Genomic DNA, 19,245 nt, shown 5'->3' with positions numbered 1-19,245 from the left:
TTTACTCTATGGCGGTGCCGGAGCAACGCCGGTCGGAGGCGCCGCCGCGTGATTTGGTTCGAATTAACGAGATTCGACTGTAAATTGAATGCAAACGTTCTAGCCGCATTCCTCGACTGTCGCATACGCGTGGCGGCTCGGTGCACATGTTTTGCATATGTGCGGGCCTTGAAAATTGTTGCTTTGGTTATAGTGCGGTACCACTTATAGTGCGGAAATTCGCAACTCCGGCGACTTACGTTATAAGCGGTCTACACTGTATCAGGATATCCGTGACATGAATGAAATCATGACATCAGTGACATTAATCGTTTGAATTACATGCCATGCATTTCTTTACCTGGATATACAGTCGAATCCCCCTACAACGAATACTGCTACTATGAAATTTCAGCCACAACGAAGATTTTCCGATTTTGCGTCAGCTGCCCATAGAAAGTAATATAAAAAAAGTCCCTTCATAAGGAAGGCGTTTTATTCGGTATTTCCGCTTCAACAAACTTTTCGAGAATGAAACTGGGACTTAATTGAAATTGGAACTGCCGAGTAGTCAAATTAGAAGGCCCTTCCAAAGCTGTGACGATCATATGTCCTTTTCAACGAGGTTTTCGCGAACGAAGGCGCGACAATAGCAGCGAGCGAATTGACCTCCATGCCGTCTCGCTTCCCCGCGAAGTAAACATCGAAAGCACAGCGCACACGACTCTACCGGCACTAGTTGCACTTTGCCCACATTGCAGATCGCTTTGAAGATGAGGCCCGCACGGGTGCTCACTTTGTGCACGTCGCAGATTGCTTTCATGATAGCGTCCGAGCAGCCGCGCCGCAGCCGCTGTTGTCAACAAGATGCTAACGTCTCTTCGTCTGGGGAAAATGACAATCTGCTAGACACACTGACTCCGGCGACTGCTTTGAAAGTAATGGATCCTTTTCACCTCGTCTTAAAAGTTATCAGAACCTACGACAATGACATTGCGATGGCTCTTTTAACGGACTGTGGGACTCGCGTAACGCGTTTGCTTGCCGTGAAGCGTAAGAAATCCAGGCTGACCGACTTCTCGAAATAAAACTTCCGGTAAGCGCAAGCTTGCCAAGCTTTCTGACTTTGTCATAAATATGCAGTGAAATTGTGATAATTCAAACCGCTTCATTGCGACGGTGCATGTGCTGCAAAATGAGTGTTGAGTGTGTCTCAACCTTTGGCCCCACGCCATTGCGAAGATTTCCTGGATGATGGTTTCGGTTCCGTTCGCAGCTTTGCCGTTTGGCGTACGTATATACTACATACCAATTTCGCGTTAACGAAGTTCCGCCACATCGAAATTTTTCGCGTGTCGCGTGAACTTCGTTGTAGCGGGACTCGACTGTATTCTGAATATGTATATTGTGACATGCATGTCCTCACATCATTGGCATGGATGCCATGAATGCATATTATGGCATGTCTGTATGTCAAGCCATGACATTATTAGCATGAAAAGAACTTATGCCGACCCAGTGAGCCAAGTTGTCTACTAGGGCCCATGGCTTTATGCTCGTCTTCGTAATGCCGTGATGGTCATCGTCATTCCAGCTTCGTAATCGGACTCTCACCTCTGATTCTCGCGCGCTAGCTGGGCTCGAGCCAGGTGGCAAGCGTAAGATTCTGGCATCTTGGCCGCAGAATACCGGGTGGTGGTTGCATTTGTTCAAACAGCTATTGAAAAGCAAGTTCCCCATGAGCGTTAATTTCCGAACGTCGGACAGCAACGCACCACCTCCTCATTCCTCCGGAAGCTCGTACTTTCACGGCCCTTCTAGTCTTACCGGACCGCTTAATGAAACATTTAGGCCTGCTGCACCAAGGCGAGCCTGTACCATGCCACTGGTTTGAATGGCTATAAAAGGACGCGTGTGCTACAGTTTCACCGTCAAGCCACCCGTTTGTGTTCTCCAAGGGATACCACGGGCTGCCGTCCGTGATACTTTAGTTTTTTGCGTTCTTACCCACCTCGCACCTCCATGCCTCTCTTTCACATGAATTAGATAATTCATAGAAATCTTGCACTTGTCGGTACTGTTGTCGTCTTGCTGCTGTCATCACACACACACACTCAGGTTAATTCTAGTTCAGTGAACTCACGTCGCCCACACAAATGCTGGATTTACACAAACACATTGGTCAGCCTGGTAACACTTTGCAGAATCCCAAATAATGGCGCATAACCAGCTGCCTGCAAAATGCTTTGTATAACGTCAATTCCCGCAGTGCGTGAGATTTGCACATTTCTATTTTTAGAATGCCTAGCTTCTGAGTGGTGTACAGGGCACCGCCCTGGTGCAATTGTGCACCTCTAAGCTATGACAATGAACGGTGCTGAGGGTTTTCTATCCATTATCTGTTTCGAGTAATTTGGGATAACATAGTAGTCTGCATGCTTTAGAGATACCTATGTACCATGATTTATGGCATGATTTATTGTTTATATGGAACAGAGATGTGCTCACTGGCAGTACACTGCTGGAACAGCTGCGCCAATTGCGCTAAAAGCAGTTTTTGCGCCATCCTGCTTCAAAACAGCATTTTAGTGGAAAATTGCACCTGGAACAGCTGCACCAATTGCGCTAAAAGCAGTTTTTGCGCCATCCTGCTTCAAAACAGCATTTTAGTGGAAAATTGCACCTGTCCTGCGCCAAAGAAGCTAAAGAACGAACGTCCATTTCATTTATGCTGCTTGCTAGTAAAACTGAAACCAAAACTTAATGTGTATCATCGTCATCATCATCCTGGAGGTCAACTGAGCAGCCATAGCCATAAATATAACCAGCGCTGTTTTGGCTCTTTTCTTGCATTTCAGTGCGGCAAAAATTCCTTTGTACTCTGTGCAGTCTTGTTTATGTTGCAGTTGTGTATTCCTCATACTATTGTGGCCTGGAGCTTGCTGAAAGAGGCTGTCGGTTCAAACACAAGCCTCAGATAATGTCCGGTCACAGATTATTTATCATGGTTCTTGATGGTGCCACCGTGTCACTTCATAATTACCGTGTTATATGTGTACTCAACTGCTGGCACATAACTTGCTATTAGTGGGAACCTTCCTTGCAACCCTCCATGATTGGAAGAGCAGATCCCGTGGTTGTAATATAAACGGCTTTCTCATGATTAAACACGGTTATGCAGCAGAGATTTTGCATGTTAGAAGTAAAGAAGCGTCTGGACGTCTTCATTGTGACTTTGGTTTAGGCATGCGCATTCTATAGGGCGTCATCTTCCTTTCAAGCCCTTGTTCCACTATCTTTTGAGTTTTGCGTGCTTGAAGCGTGGCAAACGCAAAAATGCCTGTTGCAGGTCGAAATGGTAGACGAATCCATCCTATTAAAAATTAATTAAACTTGTTAGGTCATTCTTATCCCGAAAACTGCAAGGATGTGATAAAGTCAGCCCTGCTATATTTATTTATGAATTCAATTGATATTTAGACCATATGGTGTATAGATATACATTCAACACTGTGCCATAAGTGCTTATCACTGTGCCAAATCAGCGTTTTGCGTGCACCGAGGACCGTGACAAAAGGTCAAATGGTTGTCCTACCACTGGCACTCAGATTGTCATGCCATATTAGCTGGTTTGCTGGGGCTTGGATTGTCCAGTGATGCTACCGCTGTGCCAATTGCGCCGAACTGCGCCGAGAGGCTAACATTGCTACATCCGGCTACATTTCAGCACAATATGAGAAATCTGCGCCCACTTTGCGTTGAAAGGGTTGTTCGGGCTTTCAAAAACGGAACTATGCCCTCAAGCGCCGTTTTACCCCACCATCTGAAGTGTCATTGCGTAGACCAGCAGCTGCATTAGCTCCGTGGTGAACCGAGTCAAGGGATCGTACTGCTGTTTCTTCCGTGGGTTACTGTCTATATTCAGTACGTTCCACCCCTACGTGAGCCTGAGCAGCGAGCGATCGTGCTGGTGCCAAACCTTACCCCTATTGCGACTCGGGGTTGGGGACGAGAGACTGAGTCTTGAAGCATGCGAAGAGGAGACGAAAGTTTTATACAATATGTACAAATATGTACAGATATAGCAGGAATAGCAGGTAATAGCTGGTAATAGCTGCCATTAGCTGGGGATAGCTGGCCAAAGCAGTAAGAGCTGGTAAGAGCGCACCAGACCGACGGGGCGGCCGGTGGCGACTCTCTCGGTTAACAATGGGCCGGTTCCTCCTTAAATCCCCTTGGCGGAGGCTCCTCGTCGACAGGAGGAAGAGGGGACGGTTGCTGACGTCACTCGCGTCGCATTGTGTCGTCGCGTCCCCCTGGCGACTCGTCGACAGGACCCCGAGGTGGCGATGATGGCCGGGGCTGCTTGCACGTCGGCAGGACACAGACGGGGCAGTTGCCGAGGTCCCCCCGCGCCGTATTGTGTCGTCGCGTCCCCTTGGCGACTCTTTGGCCGGATCCAGACGGGGCGGTTGCTGAGGCACCCGCGTCGCATTGTGTCGCCGCGTCCCGTTGGCGACTAGTCGGCAGGACCCAGAGGGACGGGTGGCGATGATGGCAGGTGCTATGGCACAACACCCCGCACTCCTGTATGACCAATGTAAAACTGCTGACCGAAGTTTCGGACGCTGTGTGGTGTCTCGATCAATTTTTCAAACATAACGCACACATTGACGCGGACATGGTGGCCGCGAACAATTTTTCGCAATCAATTTCCCGTGCGTATATTTCACAATTTTTCACAGTCAAAGGTCCCATGCTATATATCTGCACTCTGTGACGGTGTGAGATGTACATCGAGCTGCGCGACGAGCGAAAGCGAAACGCTACGGCAGTGTCGACCATCGCAGCATTTCAAGAACAGTCAACGACCGATTTTCCGGACACCTTTGCAGCACCGCCACGTTCCCCGTATACAGTCGAGTCCCGCTACAACGAAATTTACGCGACACGTGAAAAATTTCGTTGTGGAGGAACTTCGTTGACACAAAATTAGTATGTATATGTGTACGCCTAACGGCAAGCCGCAAACGAAACCGAAACCATCGTCCGGGAAATCGTCGCGATGGCGTGGGGGCAAAGGTTGAGACATACCGAAGGCGGTCAATAAAGTGTCAACTTCACGAGAGAATGCATTTCTCACCGCTGTTACAGCATTTTTTGTACATTACGGCCAATGCCTAACTGAAAGCGTGTGCCCGGCCGATCGCGAAACACTCATTTTGTGGCACATGCACCGTCGCAATGAAGCGGTTTGAATTATCACAATTTCATTGCATATGTATGACAAAGTCGGCAAACTTGGCAAGCTTGCGCTTACCGGAAGTTTTATTTCCAGAAGTCGGTCAGCCTGGATTTATCATGCTTCACGGCAAGCAAAGCCGTTACACAAGTCTCACACTTCGTTAAAACTTAAGAGCCATCGCAATGTCCTTGTCGTGGGCTCTGATAACTTTTAAGACGAGCTCAAAGGATCCATTACTTTCAAAGCAGCCGCCAGAGTCGGTGTGTTTAGCGGGTTGTCATTTTCCCCAGATGACGAGACGTTGGCATCATGTTGACAACAGCGGCTGCGGCGCGGTCGCCATATCTTGAAAGCAATCTGCGCCTTGCACAAAGTGCGTGCCCGGGCGGGCCTCATCTTCAAAACGATCTGCGATGTGGGCAAGGTGCAACTAGTGCCGGTAGAATCGTGTGCGCTGTGCTTTCGGCGTTTAGTTCGCGTTGAAGCGAGAGACGGCATGGAGGTCAATTCTCTTGCTGCTATTGCCACGCCTTCTCATCCCAGCGTGTTGACACCGAGTTTCCGCTGTCATCGAGCGAGTTGTTTTCATATTTACCCGTGCGCGCGTCACACCATGCTTGGTAATTTTGTTCGTAAGTGAATGTTTACAAGTTCATACGGCCGATAAAACTACGATCCTTAGTTCGTATAGCTGTCTGCTACTCTTCTATTGTAATTGATGCTTCGCCTTTCGAGCGAAACTGCAAAATTTTTTCCTTCCGCTTTCTGCCTTGGAGATCATATGTGCCTTTTCGAGAGAGAGAAATTTACGCCTCTTCATTGGCGTAGCCATTTCGATTGGACACACATACACACCACAGAAAACAGCAGCGATTGTGGTGATCTCGTGCAGTCTGGCACAGGCGCGTGATGACCACGCATGGCTTGATTTCGCGAAAGCCTCGTTTGAGCGGACATACGATCGTCACAGCTTCGGAAGGGCCTTCTAATTTGACTACTTGGCAGTTCCAACTTCAATTCAGTCCCAGTTTCGTTCTCGAAAAGTTCGTTGAAGCGGAAATACCGAATAAAACGCCTTTGTTTGGGAGTTACTTTATTCTATTACTTTCTATGGGCAGTTGATGGGGAATCGAAAAATCTTCGTTGTGGCGGAAATTTCGTTGTAGCGGCATTCATTGTAGGGGGATTCGACTGTATAGTCAATGTAAAAAACATCTAAAATGATGGAAGAACTCTTCGCCGTCCGATTTTTGGGACTTTTTTCCATGACCACAGGTCCGAGACGACTTTATCGAAGCCACCACTGCCGCCATTTTCATTATCTCGCCGCCTCGAACAGGCGCTCTTGCATGCAGATCTGTTGGCAGCCGCAGCCACCGCCGCGGCAACGCTAGGCATACCTGCTTCGACGTTCGCTACCAAGGCTCTTCCTTTTCGGTGCCGTGTTTATCATTTAAAGAATTCGCCGCTATCAGCAATGGCATCGTCTCCACCTTTGTAATCATCGCCAGTGGCTTCCAAGCTCAGAAAGCACAACGCATTGTATAGTGTCTTCTCCTGAAACTCAGCTTCGCCTCAATACAGCAGTCTTGCGCAGTACGTGAAGCATACCAAAAGTGGGTAAGGGCAATTGTCACGGGACACAGTATGTATTCCTTAATTATACATGTGGGCATCTGCCGTCTCCTATCACAGTACGAGCACACCGACACGCCTTCAGAGCTATTTCCGATGCATCTCTGGTGATTTGAGCCCCTGAGGGCAGGAAAAGGCATACATTAATTTTTTGTGGACTGCCTGACTTTTGGATGTTTTCGCGGCCCCTAGAGAGTCCAAAAAATTGGACTTCGACTGTAGATGCTTATCAATGAATCGCAGCACAGGAAAAACTATGTAAGCTTTTCATACCGCTGGCGGTAACTTTTTACAAAGGAGTGCTCCATCTTAGAGGATATATTTATGGGAGCAAAATCACGCTGAAGGTTGCCAAACGTTTCCGAATTCTGCACGTAGCCCATCCAAGTGCTTCTGTGCTTTTCAAGCACATCTTAGGACACCACCGCTTTGTCGCAGTCCATACTAAGGACTGCGATAAAGGGGGGAGTGGGGGGTCATCCTTAGTGTTTGGATTGAATTTATGAACCAGCGACCACTTACTGCTTTCACATGCATTGCCCACTGTAAAAGCCCCATATAATAGTTTGCAATCGCTTTCATAAACCTGCTCCGAAAGTCCATTTTACTGCTCCAAAATGTATTTTTGGCTGCTCCAAAAGCTGTTCCGAAAGGGGATGGGCCAGTAGCATCACTGATTGTCTGCAATATGAGCAATGCATTGGTGATGGTGGGCAAAGTTTTATTTTTATTTTATGGTTAGGGTGAAACTATTGATAAGGAATTGCTAGTAACGATATAACATTGATGACTTGATGATAATGGGCCATTTTCAGCATAGTGGAAAGGATGGATGGAAGGACAAAGCAAACCCAGTTTAGAGCTTTTAACTGCTACTTCAGTAAAATTCGGTTTGCGTTTTAGGGCTCATGCTGTCATTAATTCATTTGCTTCAACTTTGGTTTGGTTATTGCTTGAATTATCTTTTTGCAACATAGATTGTTACGTTTATAGCCCATAAAAGAATTGTTACCTTTGCACTCTCTACCCACCCCCTCTTTGGGTTTCTTGTATGTGTTTTACATTTGTTTTATTTTTCTTGTTTTTCTCTCTTCATCCTATTTTTTCATCCTATTTAACACCCTGCACACCATTGTGCAGGGTAGAAAACATGAAACTTGCATTTGGTTAATCTTCCCGTCTTTCCTATCCCTCTCTCTCTTTTTTCTTCCTATTGCTACTTAGGGTATTTGCCGTGGTTATCGTACAAACTTAAAGTGTGTGCACCTGCATACCTGCCAACTCTGCTGATTTGTCCGGGAGACTCCCAAATTCCAACCAATCCTCCAGATTATATAGTCACAGGTATAAATCTCCAGAAAAGTTGTCCCCAACCTCACTGCGAAAAAAAAACCTCAACATAATTGCAATTATATCCTAGTTAGCTAGCTGACATTAGGTTTAAACACAAGCCATTTGGGTGTAGGCAGTGTAGGCCTAACTATACTATTTCCATTCACTTCATATAGTGGAATGCATTGAGAAGTGTGTGTGTGTAGCAAGGGTTATTATGGCTGTGTTTTTATAAGTGTGCTTTGCCACAGTAAGCAGCGTTATGCGAAAACACATAAGCAAAATACTGCCGTGAAGCATATCAAGAGTGAAAAAGCTTCACTGTCGTGGGACATGGTCAGTGTTCCTTAGTTGTAAAATTTGACTTTTTTTGTCATTGTTACTTCCCCCCCCCCACACACGCACGTTTCCGCTCTACGCATAGGTTGGCAGGTATGCAGCTGGGTAATCTAACGAAAGTTTTCTTTGGCTATTACACTTTCGTTGTTGCAACAATACTGATTTTAGTTATGCCATGTTAGGTACCTTGCGACGGTTGCTGCTGATAGGACGTTGAAGATCTGGGACGTAAGGACATACAAGACATTGCAAGCTTACAAGCTTCAAGCTGGTCCTGGCCATGTCAGTTTCAGCCAAAAAGGGATGGTGGCCTTATCGCTTGGCAGCTATGTAGAGGTATGTATGTTTTATATTGTGTTACAGTCAGGTGATGAGAGTGTAAGTGCATACTGTGAAAGATGAAATTAAGTAAACAAATTTAATGAAATTCTGGGGTTTTACTGGTCAAAACCATGATCTGATTATGAGGCACATTGTGGTTGGGGACTGTGGAACTAACAAGTTTATCTGTGTATCTATTGAATAAAGTGGGTTAAACTTGCGTGAATGCAGAAAGCTCCAAACTGAATTCGTGCAACACAACCTTATCTATCGGTGTCACATCTGCACTTTGCGGCATCACGCAACACACATTGGGCTACTTGATAGGTGAACATGAAACACCCCTCCATGACCATCAGAAAATACTAGTAGACTGAATGAGAACACAAAAAAGAAGTTTGCACATGAAATTTTCTGTACTGGTAATTTTGTAAAAAAAGAAAGATATTTAGACTTTTTTAGAGTAATTCGTCTTTAGACTGCCTGATTATTTGGCCATTTCTTAGTGTCCAAAAAATTGGTTGGCAACTGCATGCGTTTACAAAAAATTAAAAAAAAGTTTCTATTCTTAGCTTTATCGTTGGGAGATTCGCTCAAAGAACTACTCCAGCCATCATGATGGCTTTCTTATTAAATGAATCTTTATTTGGTCATCAACAAATGTAGAAACAACAATAGATGAGCTGGCATTGAATAATGCACATCCATAAATACATGCTGCATACTCAATGGCGAGGGTTAGATTGAATAGAATACTTCAGCTGTAGTATTAATGGCAGCTGAACTGAAGGTAACAAAGAAGCATTGCTGCACTTCATGATAAGCCTAAAGTATAAACCTGGTGATTGCTTCAGGGGGGCCTAATTCTAGCATATTACATACTTGCAGCAGTCAACCAAGCCGGTGTACTTTTTTTTTCTTTTTGCGTAAAGAGATTATCTCAGAAACATATGTGATTGTTATATGCAGGCTCTACTCATTTGTGAAGCATTTTTAACAGCCTTTTAGTGAATGTTAGTCTGTCATCCTTATAAACTCTAAAAGCACTAATTACAGATTCCTCCATTTGCCAAACATTGGCCTGCAGTCTTCTGTTCACTACAGATCTAAAATTTTTGCTATGCCTGACAATAGAATCATTGTTGAGGGTTACCAAGAATGCATCATCAAAAGTCGTATTTTCCAATTGTTACAGTACATTCACACATTCGTATAACACTTAAAAAGAACAAGCCACCAGTTTCTTGCCCTGTGGAGATGGGTTTGCACTAGGCTCACTCTACGAGTGACGGTCAGGAAAGGGCACGACGCTCCTCCACTTTGCAACGCACAAAGGCGCTACGGCAGGTTTCATCGACTCTCCGACACGGCGCAGAGAAGGCTCCGGAGTCAGTTTGCCAACGGACACGGGTTTATTTACCCAAGATACAGCACAGTGCGACAGTCACGGTGCTTATGGGCAAAGGCTCACCGCAAGACCGATCAAGTACGCGTGCCCACTGCACTAGGGCTGATCGGGTAGCGTTCCACCCTCACCGCAAGACCGATCAAGTACGCGTGCCCACTGCGCTAGGGCTGACCGGGTAGCGTTCCACCAAGTGCGAGAACGAGGAGTCGCGAGAGAAAGGTCTCACGTAACCACCTCGTTGCGAGCCTGTGAGCATCTCCCGCAGCGATGAGGCGCTCAGCGAAGAGAGATCGGGTGAAGAGGGTGCCCAGGGGCCGCCAGTCGGGAGGCTAATCAGGGCGCGTCATGTGTTCTTGCGCGGCAACTCGATTCTGGGGAGGGAAAAACACGGGAAATTGGCTCCGGCGTGCTAGCCATGTCTGCCATGTTGCCGTAACGGCGGTGGTTCCCGGAGATCGAGCTAAGCACAACGTGCGAGCTTGGGGATGAGGCGCGGAAAGGCACTTCGATCCCCACAGCCCTTGTTTCTTGTATATATAGTTTTTCGGTGAATTGCTGTTAGCAGAGCTGAAAGCTGTATTGAGTTTATGCTTTCACATATGGCTCCTGCACTGCTGTTTGCACGAACATCAAACTTCTTTCCACACTTATAGCCATTGTTCTCTCGGAGTGTTTTTGTTCGCCTGGCCAATAGCATCCCCTGACTTTGGGCACCCTAATCTTGAGATCCCCATATGGCATCTCTCATAGATCGTGTGTTGCTTTTGGATAGCAAACACCATAATTTAGTTTTACTTAATTTTGTTGACAAGTAACTGGAACATAAACTTCCTGCTTTAGAGTAGGAGCAGCCTACTTTAGCCTGAGGTAGTGATGTTTTTACCAGGAGCATTGATTTTTTGTTTTTAATATGAACTTTGTGGTCTCCGTGGTGTTCAGGTGTACAAAGATTGCTGCCGCAAAACAGTCAGCGCACCCTACCTGCGCCACAAGGCCCCTGGCACAGTTTCTTCACTGGAGTTCTGCCCTTATGAGGATGTACTGGGGATTGGACATCAGAGAGGCTTCACCAGCATCCTAGTCCCAGGCTTGTTTTGATTACTCATTTTTTACAGTGCTTTCGTGATGACCTTCAGTAATTAAGTTACCAAGCTCCATTTACATAAGGTCAATCTGCATGCAAATATGAGGAACTAATAGTGATTCATTATCCATGTTTTACATCATACCATGCGTTGCTGCAACAGAAACGAACTTGATGCATTCATAACATTTTCTTTTTGTCATGTGGTACAGATACTATACCGGTATAACAGGTAATACTTTTAAGTGGGGGTGTGCAAATATTAAAAATTTCAAATACGAATCAAATGGTATAGACTGTTTAAATAGAATAGTCTTGACTATTCAATTCATACTTGTATTTGAAAATTTACTATTTAAAATGGACGAATATTTGTTTCTCTTCGAATATAAGGAATAATAGCATTGATTTGAGCTTTGGAAGAGAAAGGCAGTTGCAAATTATTTTGCTGCAGGAGACCTGCGGTAGATGTGCAGAGGTACCAGCTCCTGTGTAAATTCATGAGGCAGATACCGTATTTTTTTGCGCATATAACCCGCGCCGAAAATTTTAAAAAGTTAGCGGTAAAGTTGGGGTGCGGGTTAGTATCCGCGAATTTTACTTGGAGGTGGGGCTTCAAAGCAGTGCGGCGCGCGCTGCAGTGTAGCCACACCTCGGGCAACGTTTTCCGCCATTTATTTTAGTTATCTTCTAGGGAATCCTACCCTCTCCCCACCATTGTGTGTTGAAGATACCTTTTCCCCTTTATCATGGTCGTCCATTCTCCTCCTTTTTACGGGTCGGCATTTTGCGTATAGCGAATAATGCACGCGGCCAACGTGTCCGGCCAACACGAAACTTCAGGGAGCAGGCTAAGCTGGCGCCAGGCGGGCGGGAGTGGTGGCACCGGCACGGCAGCGGGCGTGCACGGAGACAGTCAAAGGTGGGGGAGCTACAAGGGAGTTGAGAGGGAGGGCGAGGGGAGCCACCGAAGCGACGGCATTGCCAAGGCCAAATCCGCTTCTATGCCGCCCTCCTTCCTCACCTTCGACGGTCTCCGTGCGCGCGCGCCGTCCCGCTCTCTGAAGTTTCGTTTTCTGCTGTTATCGGGAAGCGAGCGTTGGCCGGTGTGGGCAGTTTCGTAGCCCTCACTCGCAACATGCTTGCGCACCGCATTTTCACGACTCGCACCGTTCGTACTTCGTGCTATGGTGCACGAATACTACAAAAATAAGTCTTTCTTTTAATTCGAACTTCTTTTAATTCGGACACATTTTCGGGCCCCTTTGAGTTCGAATTATCGAGATTCGACTGTATATTATGCATTGTTCCCTCTTCGTACAACCAAGCTGCTAAGTCAGCATATAGTATACTACCTGCCATGGAAGTTTACAAAAATTAGCTGAGAAAAAAAGGTAGTAGAAAGACAGTAGGCTGCACGCTGCATTTGGTAGTTGAAATGTGTTGGCAAAAGGGATAATTGAAGTTTTTGCTTAATGGTATGGTTATTTTTGTGATTGTTTTCAGGCTCTGGAGAGCCGAACTTCGATGCACTTGAGAGCAACCCATACATGACGAAGCAGCAACGAAGAGAAATGGAAGTAAAGGCTCTTCTAGAGAAAGTATGTTTTTTTTCTCGATATTGAAGTTTCCCATAACTATCACAATTTAGCGTTCTCTGGGCTTGTTCAGATAAACTAGGGTTATTTTCACAGGTGCATTGTTGTCATATCAAATATATCGGTGGTTTCAGGTACAACCAGAGCTCATCTGCTTAGACCCCAAGCGCCTTGGCCAGGTGAACGTTGAAAGGATGCAAGCAAAAGTGGATGAATCCAACAAGAAATTGGTATGTCAATATTATTTAAAAGCAGCTTCATGTACTGCGTGCAGGCAGGAAACCAAGTGTGGAAATTTAAATGCCCACAATGGGCACATTCTCTACAGTTGTCACTTACGTTTCATTGCAAGCACTTTGGAAGAACATTTCCAACGTGTGTAGATGCGAGGCCAAGCTGTGTGCATGTCATGTGTTCTTGTGTAATCAGTTATTCATTAGAGCATTGCTGAAACTTGGCAAAGCTCCTTGTTGCGATCGTGTTCACTCATGCTCTCCTTGATTTGCTGTTCTGGACTGCCCGAGATTCTCCTTTCAGCCAAGCATTGGCGTACATGCTGTCTCATGCAGCCTAGCATGGTGAATCGGAGAGACTTTAAGTAGTCTGATGAATGATCTCCCTATGCGATCTGTTCAGACATGGTGACCTTGAAATGAAACTTCAAGAGTTTCACTAGAAAAAACATGGGTAATAGCTGTAATAAAGCTTGTAACTTAATGCTATTTTTCTGTGTTTGCAGTGGGTAAAGCCAAGGACAATTGACTACACTCCCAAAGTTGGGAAGAAGGCTGCCAAAGTTAAACAGGCACTGAAAGAGCAGAATGTCAAGGTAGAGTTCATAATTTCTTGCTTCACAGCAAACGTTTTCCATAACTTGATTTTAAAAGGGCTCATTGTGAAGTATTCCTCTGTTTTTCTTTCTCTCAATTTGTGTCTGCCACCAATGTATGTCACCAGCATTCACTATCAGTACAGTCTACCGCTGTAGGCTACATCATACGCACCTTCGCACGAGTTTGTGCTCACATGTGGCAACCAGAGTTTCATATTGTATATAAGTGTGGTACAGTGTTCTTTTGCTATGCAGGAACACATTAAACAGCTTCGACAAGAGAAGAAGGCTGAGGTGAAACGACAAAAGGACAGGAGCTCAAGCAATGTCCTGGACCGGTTCAGGCCAAAGTGACTTAGTTGTGCCATTTGTACAAATAAAACAAATTTTATTAACCATATGTACAAGCAGCTTACTTTGACTTTGCTATTTTGTGCTTTACTTGTGATAGCAACTCTTTACTGACATAATGCACACCTTCATGTTGTGCACGGCTTGTTTTCCTGCAAAGAGATAAGTTCCTTGTTTTATTCATGGCTTAGCTAAGTGCAGATGAAGTTGCAACTGCTAGTATGCAGCTTACCTTTGCCTGACATTTCCTTGCCTTTTGGGCTTCAGACCCATCCTTGCATTCTGAAATAAAACAAAACGGTTAATGATTTAATATAAATGTGTTTATACTAGATCTTCTGTCAAGTTTGGTAAGCAAAGGGGGACCCACCAGAATTCGCTCTTCCCGTTCCTTCACTTTTTTGTCTTTTCTGTCATTAATGAGCTCCTTGTAATTCAAGTAGTTGTTCTTCGGTGGCTAAAAAGAGAGCGAGAGGGGGAATAACTTGTTTCCATGTGAAGCATGAGATAAAAGGACTCACCTTGGCTCCAAGCTGCACAGCTAGAGCTATCTTGGCTTCTTCTTGTTTGGGTTTTTCCAAGCCTTTGATGCCAAACTTCAAAACATCATGTCTTGCTTTCTTGAAGCTTATTTCATTCACATCCTGATGCACGTTACTGCAAGTGTTCTTCTCCTCAAGCTTACGTTTGTTTGCCTAAAAAACAATTTAAAGAAAAACAGTGCATGTAAGTTTTAACCCATTCTTGTGCTGCATGTGAAATTGTACAAACCAAGATCAACGCCTCAAATTGGAAAATGAAAATAATGGTGTTTAAAATATGTTGCATGCTTCTGGTTGGACCTGTCACACAAGATGTGTGTTGCAGAAAAGGACTTGAAAGACTAGTTTGCTGTCAACGCCAGTACCTGGTTATGTAGCAGGTTCACTTTTATTGCTTTTGACAGTAATGACTTGTGTCGGGTAAATTTCTGATGTCACTCGGTGTTTTTCAGGTGCAATGCATGTGAAATAGTTTTTGTGTCAAAAGGTGTGGAGTCCATGTTTATGGACTCAATAAAACTCAACCAATTAAAGCTTCCAAAAATCCACCAGCCAGAATTTATTGATTTTTGGTACTCGACGACCTTTTCACACTAACTGCATTGTGAGAATCTTATGAACTCTGATTTCTTTTTAAGGTATGCTAGACCTTTATTGGAACAAAACCCAATGCAGCTAGAAATATATATCTTTTAACTTCATAAAACAAAAATGCTTGCAACAAAGAGTCCAGCCACACTTTATACAGGCCCACTTAGCTTTCCGATGGGATGCCAATATTCCAGTTCTAGTGGCAATTATTTTTTGTTTGTTTTTACTGTTCCAAGTATGTTGATTTCTTGCATTAGAATCCTGTTGGGATGCTTTGACAACATCCACAAAAACATTTTTGTTAGAATTTTCTGGCCTATAATGATATGGACCACCTATTGCTTCAAATGGTCATTACGAAAGTTTTATTACATAGCTCATTTGATTTAGCAGAGGAATGTACATTTACGTTTCCCTCCGACTTATACGGTTTCACACGGTGCTCTTTTGATCACGATCGAGCCCGATCAGGATCAAATTTCTTGGTTGTGATTGGTTTCTTTGCTCAATTGCAATCGAAAGTGGCCATATGACAACCGGTATTACTTTGGAATCTGCAATAAAATCATTCATAAGTAATCTCTCCCTATCAAATATCTAAGATGTCCAAATTGATATTGATTAATCTAAAGTTACTGCAACATTGTTTGCTATTGACTGTGAAGGCAAGAGCATAATCTTTCTTGACAGAAGGAGAGGTAGAAATGGGGCAGGAGAAATAACCGAGTTGATTTGACACTTATTCTGTCTTCATACCTGCAACTGTCTACGAGTTTTTGTAGTCAGTAAAGACACTTTTAGAGGTAAAAAACCATCATGTGTTTTGATAACAAGCAAGTCTTTCTAGCATACTTTATAAGGTACATCTGCATTTATTTTCTTGAAATGCTATAGTATGCCTTCATCATTCATGCCATTATTTTTCTAAACCTTGCACATGAGTATCAGCTTCGAGAAACAAATACTAAGCATGATAAAAAATAAGCTGCGCGCCTGCTACATTCAGTGCTTACAAGTTAGCCAATGCAGACATCGAAGACATCATACACTTGACAAAAATGTGTGGTCACTTTGGCAAGACCCCTTCCCTTAAGCTGGGCGTCAATGGAAATATTTACGTAATCAACATTTTTATGGCTTCCTTAAAAAGATGTTGAAAAATGTGTTAAAACTAAATTATCAATAGACAGAATGACTCCCGTTGGGGTTAAAGTTCCAATCAATGTAAGCCAGTAAATTAAAGAAAAAAAAAATGTGTTGTACATAACACGACCAGTTCCTGTCAAAATCTGAAACTGGCGATGTTTTGTACCACCTTTTTTTTTTTTTTAAACTTGTGCACACAAAGTTATAAACATAAGCAGTAGTAGTTTTTGGTGCTAAATGATGCGTAGTAAAAACGGCAGACTGCAATACATCTACCATGCAGGAACGGATGTGCAGTACGACGAGGCATTTCTGACCAAGAATGCATTGACCATCTCTGTGCATGTCAAATAACGTTTTGAAAGTTGTGCGGAAAAGCAAACCTTCCGTTTCGTAGGATCTTTGAATACTACTATAGGCACTCGATCTTCGTGTGCTGGCTCTGTCTGTGCGTCAGCAGCTGGCTCATCGCAAGCGTCGTCAAGGCCAAGTTCCAATCTCATGCGCTCTATCTCGGTAAGCTTCGTTGCTGCAGTGGTGCACTTTCTACGCTTATCGGTGTTCGAGCGTCTTGATTTCTTTTGGCCAAGCTTGGATGCATCTGACCGGGTGATTCCGTCCCTGTCATCCAGAAAACTGTCTCCTGAAAAGATAATGACGCCTTTTAATAAAGTCTGGACAGCAGTAGCCGTGCACATTTACCGTAATCGTACAGCTTCTTCAATAATCTGCTTGATAATCCCATTGCAGCATATGACAATTGACGTGCTTCGGGGACGTAGTCGACACGCACGTGGCAAAGCAGCGGGCGCAACCGGAACACAAACAAACATGAAGCCTGGAAGTACACTAATGATGACGATGATGATCTGGATTTTTTTTTTTTTTCGGTTGATCCGCGAGAAAACGCTAAACGAAATGTGGGGGGTCAGGTTACTAGAATATGGTGTGGTGTGGCACATAGAGTTTGCTTCTAATATTACGTTTGCAGGAAACTCGATGGTGTGGTAAGCACTTTGGGCTTTGGCTTGGCTAGCCGGTGAGCAGCTGTTTGTGGCGGATGGCTGCGCCCATCTCATGCCGCTTGTTTGCTTGGTGCTTTGGTCGAAGTTTTCAATAGAAGTGGCATGTGAGGTGGTACGCGTTGTTTATGACCTTACCTCTTTAGCGTTCTTGGGCGAAAATAGCCCACGGCTGTTTTTTCTCGTGATTAATTAGCACGCACCTTAAAAGCAACTTGTTTTTGAAGTTTCGTTGTTTCAAATTAAAATGGTGAACCAATGCGGAGTCAGTCAGTGGTAGATGTTAAATATCCGACATTTAAATGTCGACTTTAACGAACTTTGTCACCGATCAAGAAACAACTTAGCTGCATAGGTCCGAGATGCACTCATCAGGGTGAGTCGTGCATTTTTTGGTGTCCTGATTGGTATCCTCGCGTCAAAACAATACTAGTCATTACGTGAAATAGACTACAATTTTTTTTTTCCTGGAAGGAATTGTGGTTTTAAATAAGATCAGTGAATTGAACGGCCTGTCGATGTGTTATCCTTGTCTCCGTTTTTTGGTGCTTTGTTCCTCCTACTCGCATGCGACAAACTAGCCCAAGAAAAGGTTTTTTTTATAATAATGTAAGTCGCTTGTTTTCTTTCTTTTTTTCGATACAGTCGTGCGACTTAAATGGTAGGTTGCCGTTGCAGTTTTATTGCGTTCTTCTTTGTTGTTGTTGTTGCCTCGAACCATGGCTCGTTTGTTTCCTATCAAGCATGTGGCGTCTACCTACTTGTCGCAGCGACAATTTCATTCTCTCTCTCTCTCTCTCACACACACACGCACGTACACGCATGCACCAACGCCTCCTATAGGCGTTGCACGCACGCACGCACGCACGCACGCACGCACGCACGCACGCACGCACGCACACACACACACACACACACACACACACACACACACACACACACACACACACACACACACACACACACACACACACACACACACACACACACACACACACACACACACACACACACACACACACAAACGGTGCTAAAATCACGTATTGTTCTTTTCAAAACCTTCCACTTCGTTTGTGTTTTCGAGTTAAATAATTGCCAAAGTTGAACTTACTTTGCCAGTGTAGTGCATGCATCCATTTCCTTTTTTGTATGATGCAAATACTGAAATTTTCAAGGTGCCAATTTTATTGCTGGTGTGTGTAAAGTGTATGCTCATAATTGCAGTGTGCTTGTTGCCTGTGCAAACGTTATTCTCAAAGAATGTCACTTGGGCAGTTCAGGGTACATGAAATTTAATATGCATTGTGTTTTGCACCCCTTTTACACAATGGCTTTTAATTATGCATGAGTCAATACTGATTGAACGCAGTGCAGACCAAGTGTTGTCTCAATAATTTTCAAGCGTGCCTCTCAATTCGTCATGTTCATCTACTTGTGCTGAGATTCTTGAGCAGAATCAAAAGTTGCTGTTGGCACCATTGTAGTAACTGGGAAAGTAGATGCCATACAAGAGCAGCAAATTTAAGAAATGGTGATCTAAATAAAGTTAGGTTGTTTCAGCATTATTTTCAGTCAAAAGAGCCAAAAATTCAAATGACAGAAAAACGATAAAAAAATTATATCACCTGCTGCGATAGCTGAGTGGCTATGGTGTTGTGCTGCTTAGCACAAGGTTATCGGTTCAATCCCGGCTGTGGTGGCTGCATTCCTATGGGTCCAGAATGCAAGAGCACTCATGTACCATGCTTAAGGTGCAAGTTAAAGAACCCCAGTTGGTCAAAAGTAATCCGGAGCCCTCAACTATAGCATCTCACATAATC

At 44.4% G+C, this 19,245-nt stretch overlaps 2 protein-coding genes across 4 annotated transcripts in view; one reads left to right on the top strand and one right to left on the bottom strand.

The window, feature by feature from the left end:
• The window catches only part of LOC119436848 (WD repeat-containing protein 46-like), a 41,717-nt gene extending 27,544 nt beyond the window's left edge, over positions 1 to 14,173 (top strand). For all 3 annotated transcript variants that reach the window (XM_037703852.2, XM_049660033.1, XM_049660034.1), the window contains 6 exons: positions 8,713 to 8,866; positions 11,199 to 11,346; positions 12,850 to 12,944; positions 13,076 to 13,171; positions 13,681 to 13,770; positions 14,029 to 14,173. In XM_037703852.2, the coding sequence (XP_037559780.1) occupies positions 8,713 to 8,866; positions 11,199 to 11,346; positions 12,850 to 12,944; positions 13,076 to 13,171; positions 13,681 to 13,770; positions 14,029 to 14,127 (682 nt within the window). In that variant the 3' untranslated portion in view covers positions 14,128 to 14,173. The remainder of the gene's footprint in view (positions 1 to 8,712; positions 8,867 to 11,198; positions 11,347 to 12,849; positions 12,945 to 13,075; positions 13,172 to 13,680; positions 13,771 to 14,028) is intronic.
• LOC119436849 (uncharacterized protein C1orf131 homolog) lies at positions 14,139 to 17,246 on the bottom strand. The gene is made up of 6 exons (XM_037703853.2): positions 17,106 to 17,246; positions 16,787 to 17,046; positions 14,646 to 14,819; positions 14,495 to 14,581; positions 14,357 to 14,406; positions 14,139 to 14,276 (listed from the first exon to the last, which is right to left on the bottom strand). Exons 1-6 carry the CDS (start codon positions 17,146 to 17,148, stop codon positions 14,186 to 14,188), a joined length of 705 nt encoding a protein of 234 aa, XP_037559781.1. The 5' UTR covers positions 17,149 to 17,246; the 3' UTR covers positions 14,139 to 14,185.
• Between the last annotated feature and the right edge of the window lie 1,999 nt (positions 17,247 to 19,245).

This window comes from Dermacentor silvarum, chromosome 1 (assembly GCF_013339745.2).
Source record: "Dermacentor silvarum isolate Dsil-2018 chromosome 1, BIME_Dsil_1.4, whole genome shotgun sequence".
Taxonomy (NCBI): Eukaryota; Metazoa; Arthropoda; class Arachnida; order Ixodida; family Ixodidae; genus Dermacentor; species Dermacentor silvarum.
Note: the sequence above shows the minus strand (reverse complement) of the source record. Positions and strands in the feature narration are given on the sequence as shown.

What these genes read in the sequence shown, in the direction of transcription:
- LOC119436849 (XM_037703853.2), bottom strand. Translation starts at nt 17,148, where the DNA reads ATGGGATTATCAAGCAGATTATTGAAGAAGCTGTACGATTACG. An exon ending in AAGATCCTACGAAACGGAAG is followed by an intron (nt 14,820 to 16,786) that starts GTTTGCTTTTCC and finishes ATTGTTTTTTAG; the next exon opens with GCAAACAAACGTAAGCTTGA. An exon ending in CAAGGAAATGTCAGGCAAAG is followed by an intron (nt 14,277 to 14,356) that starts GTAAGCTGCATA and finishes ATCTCTTTGCAG; the next exon opens with GAAAACAAGCCGTGCACAAC.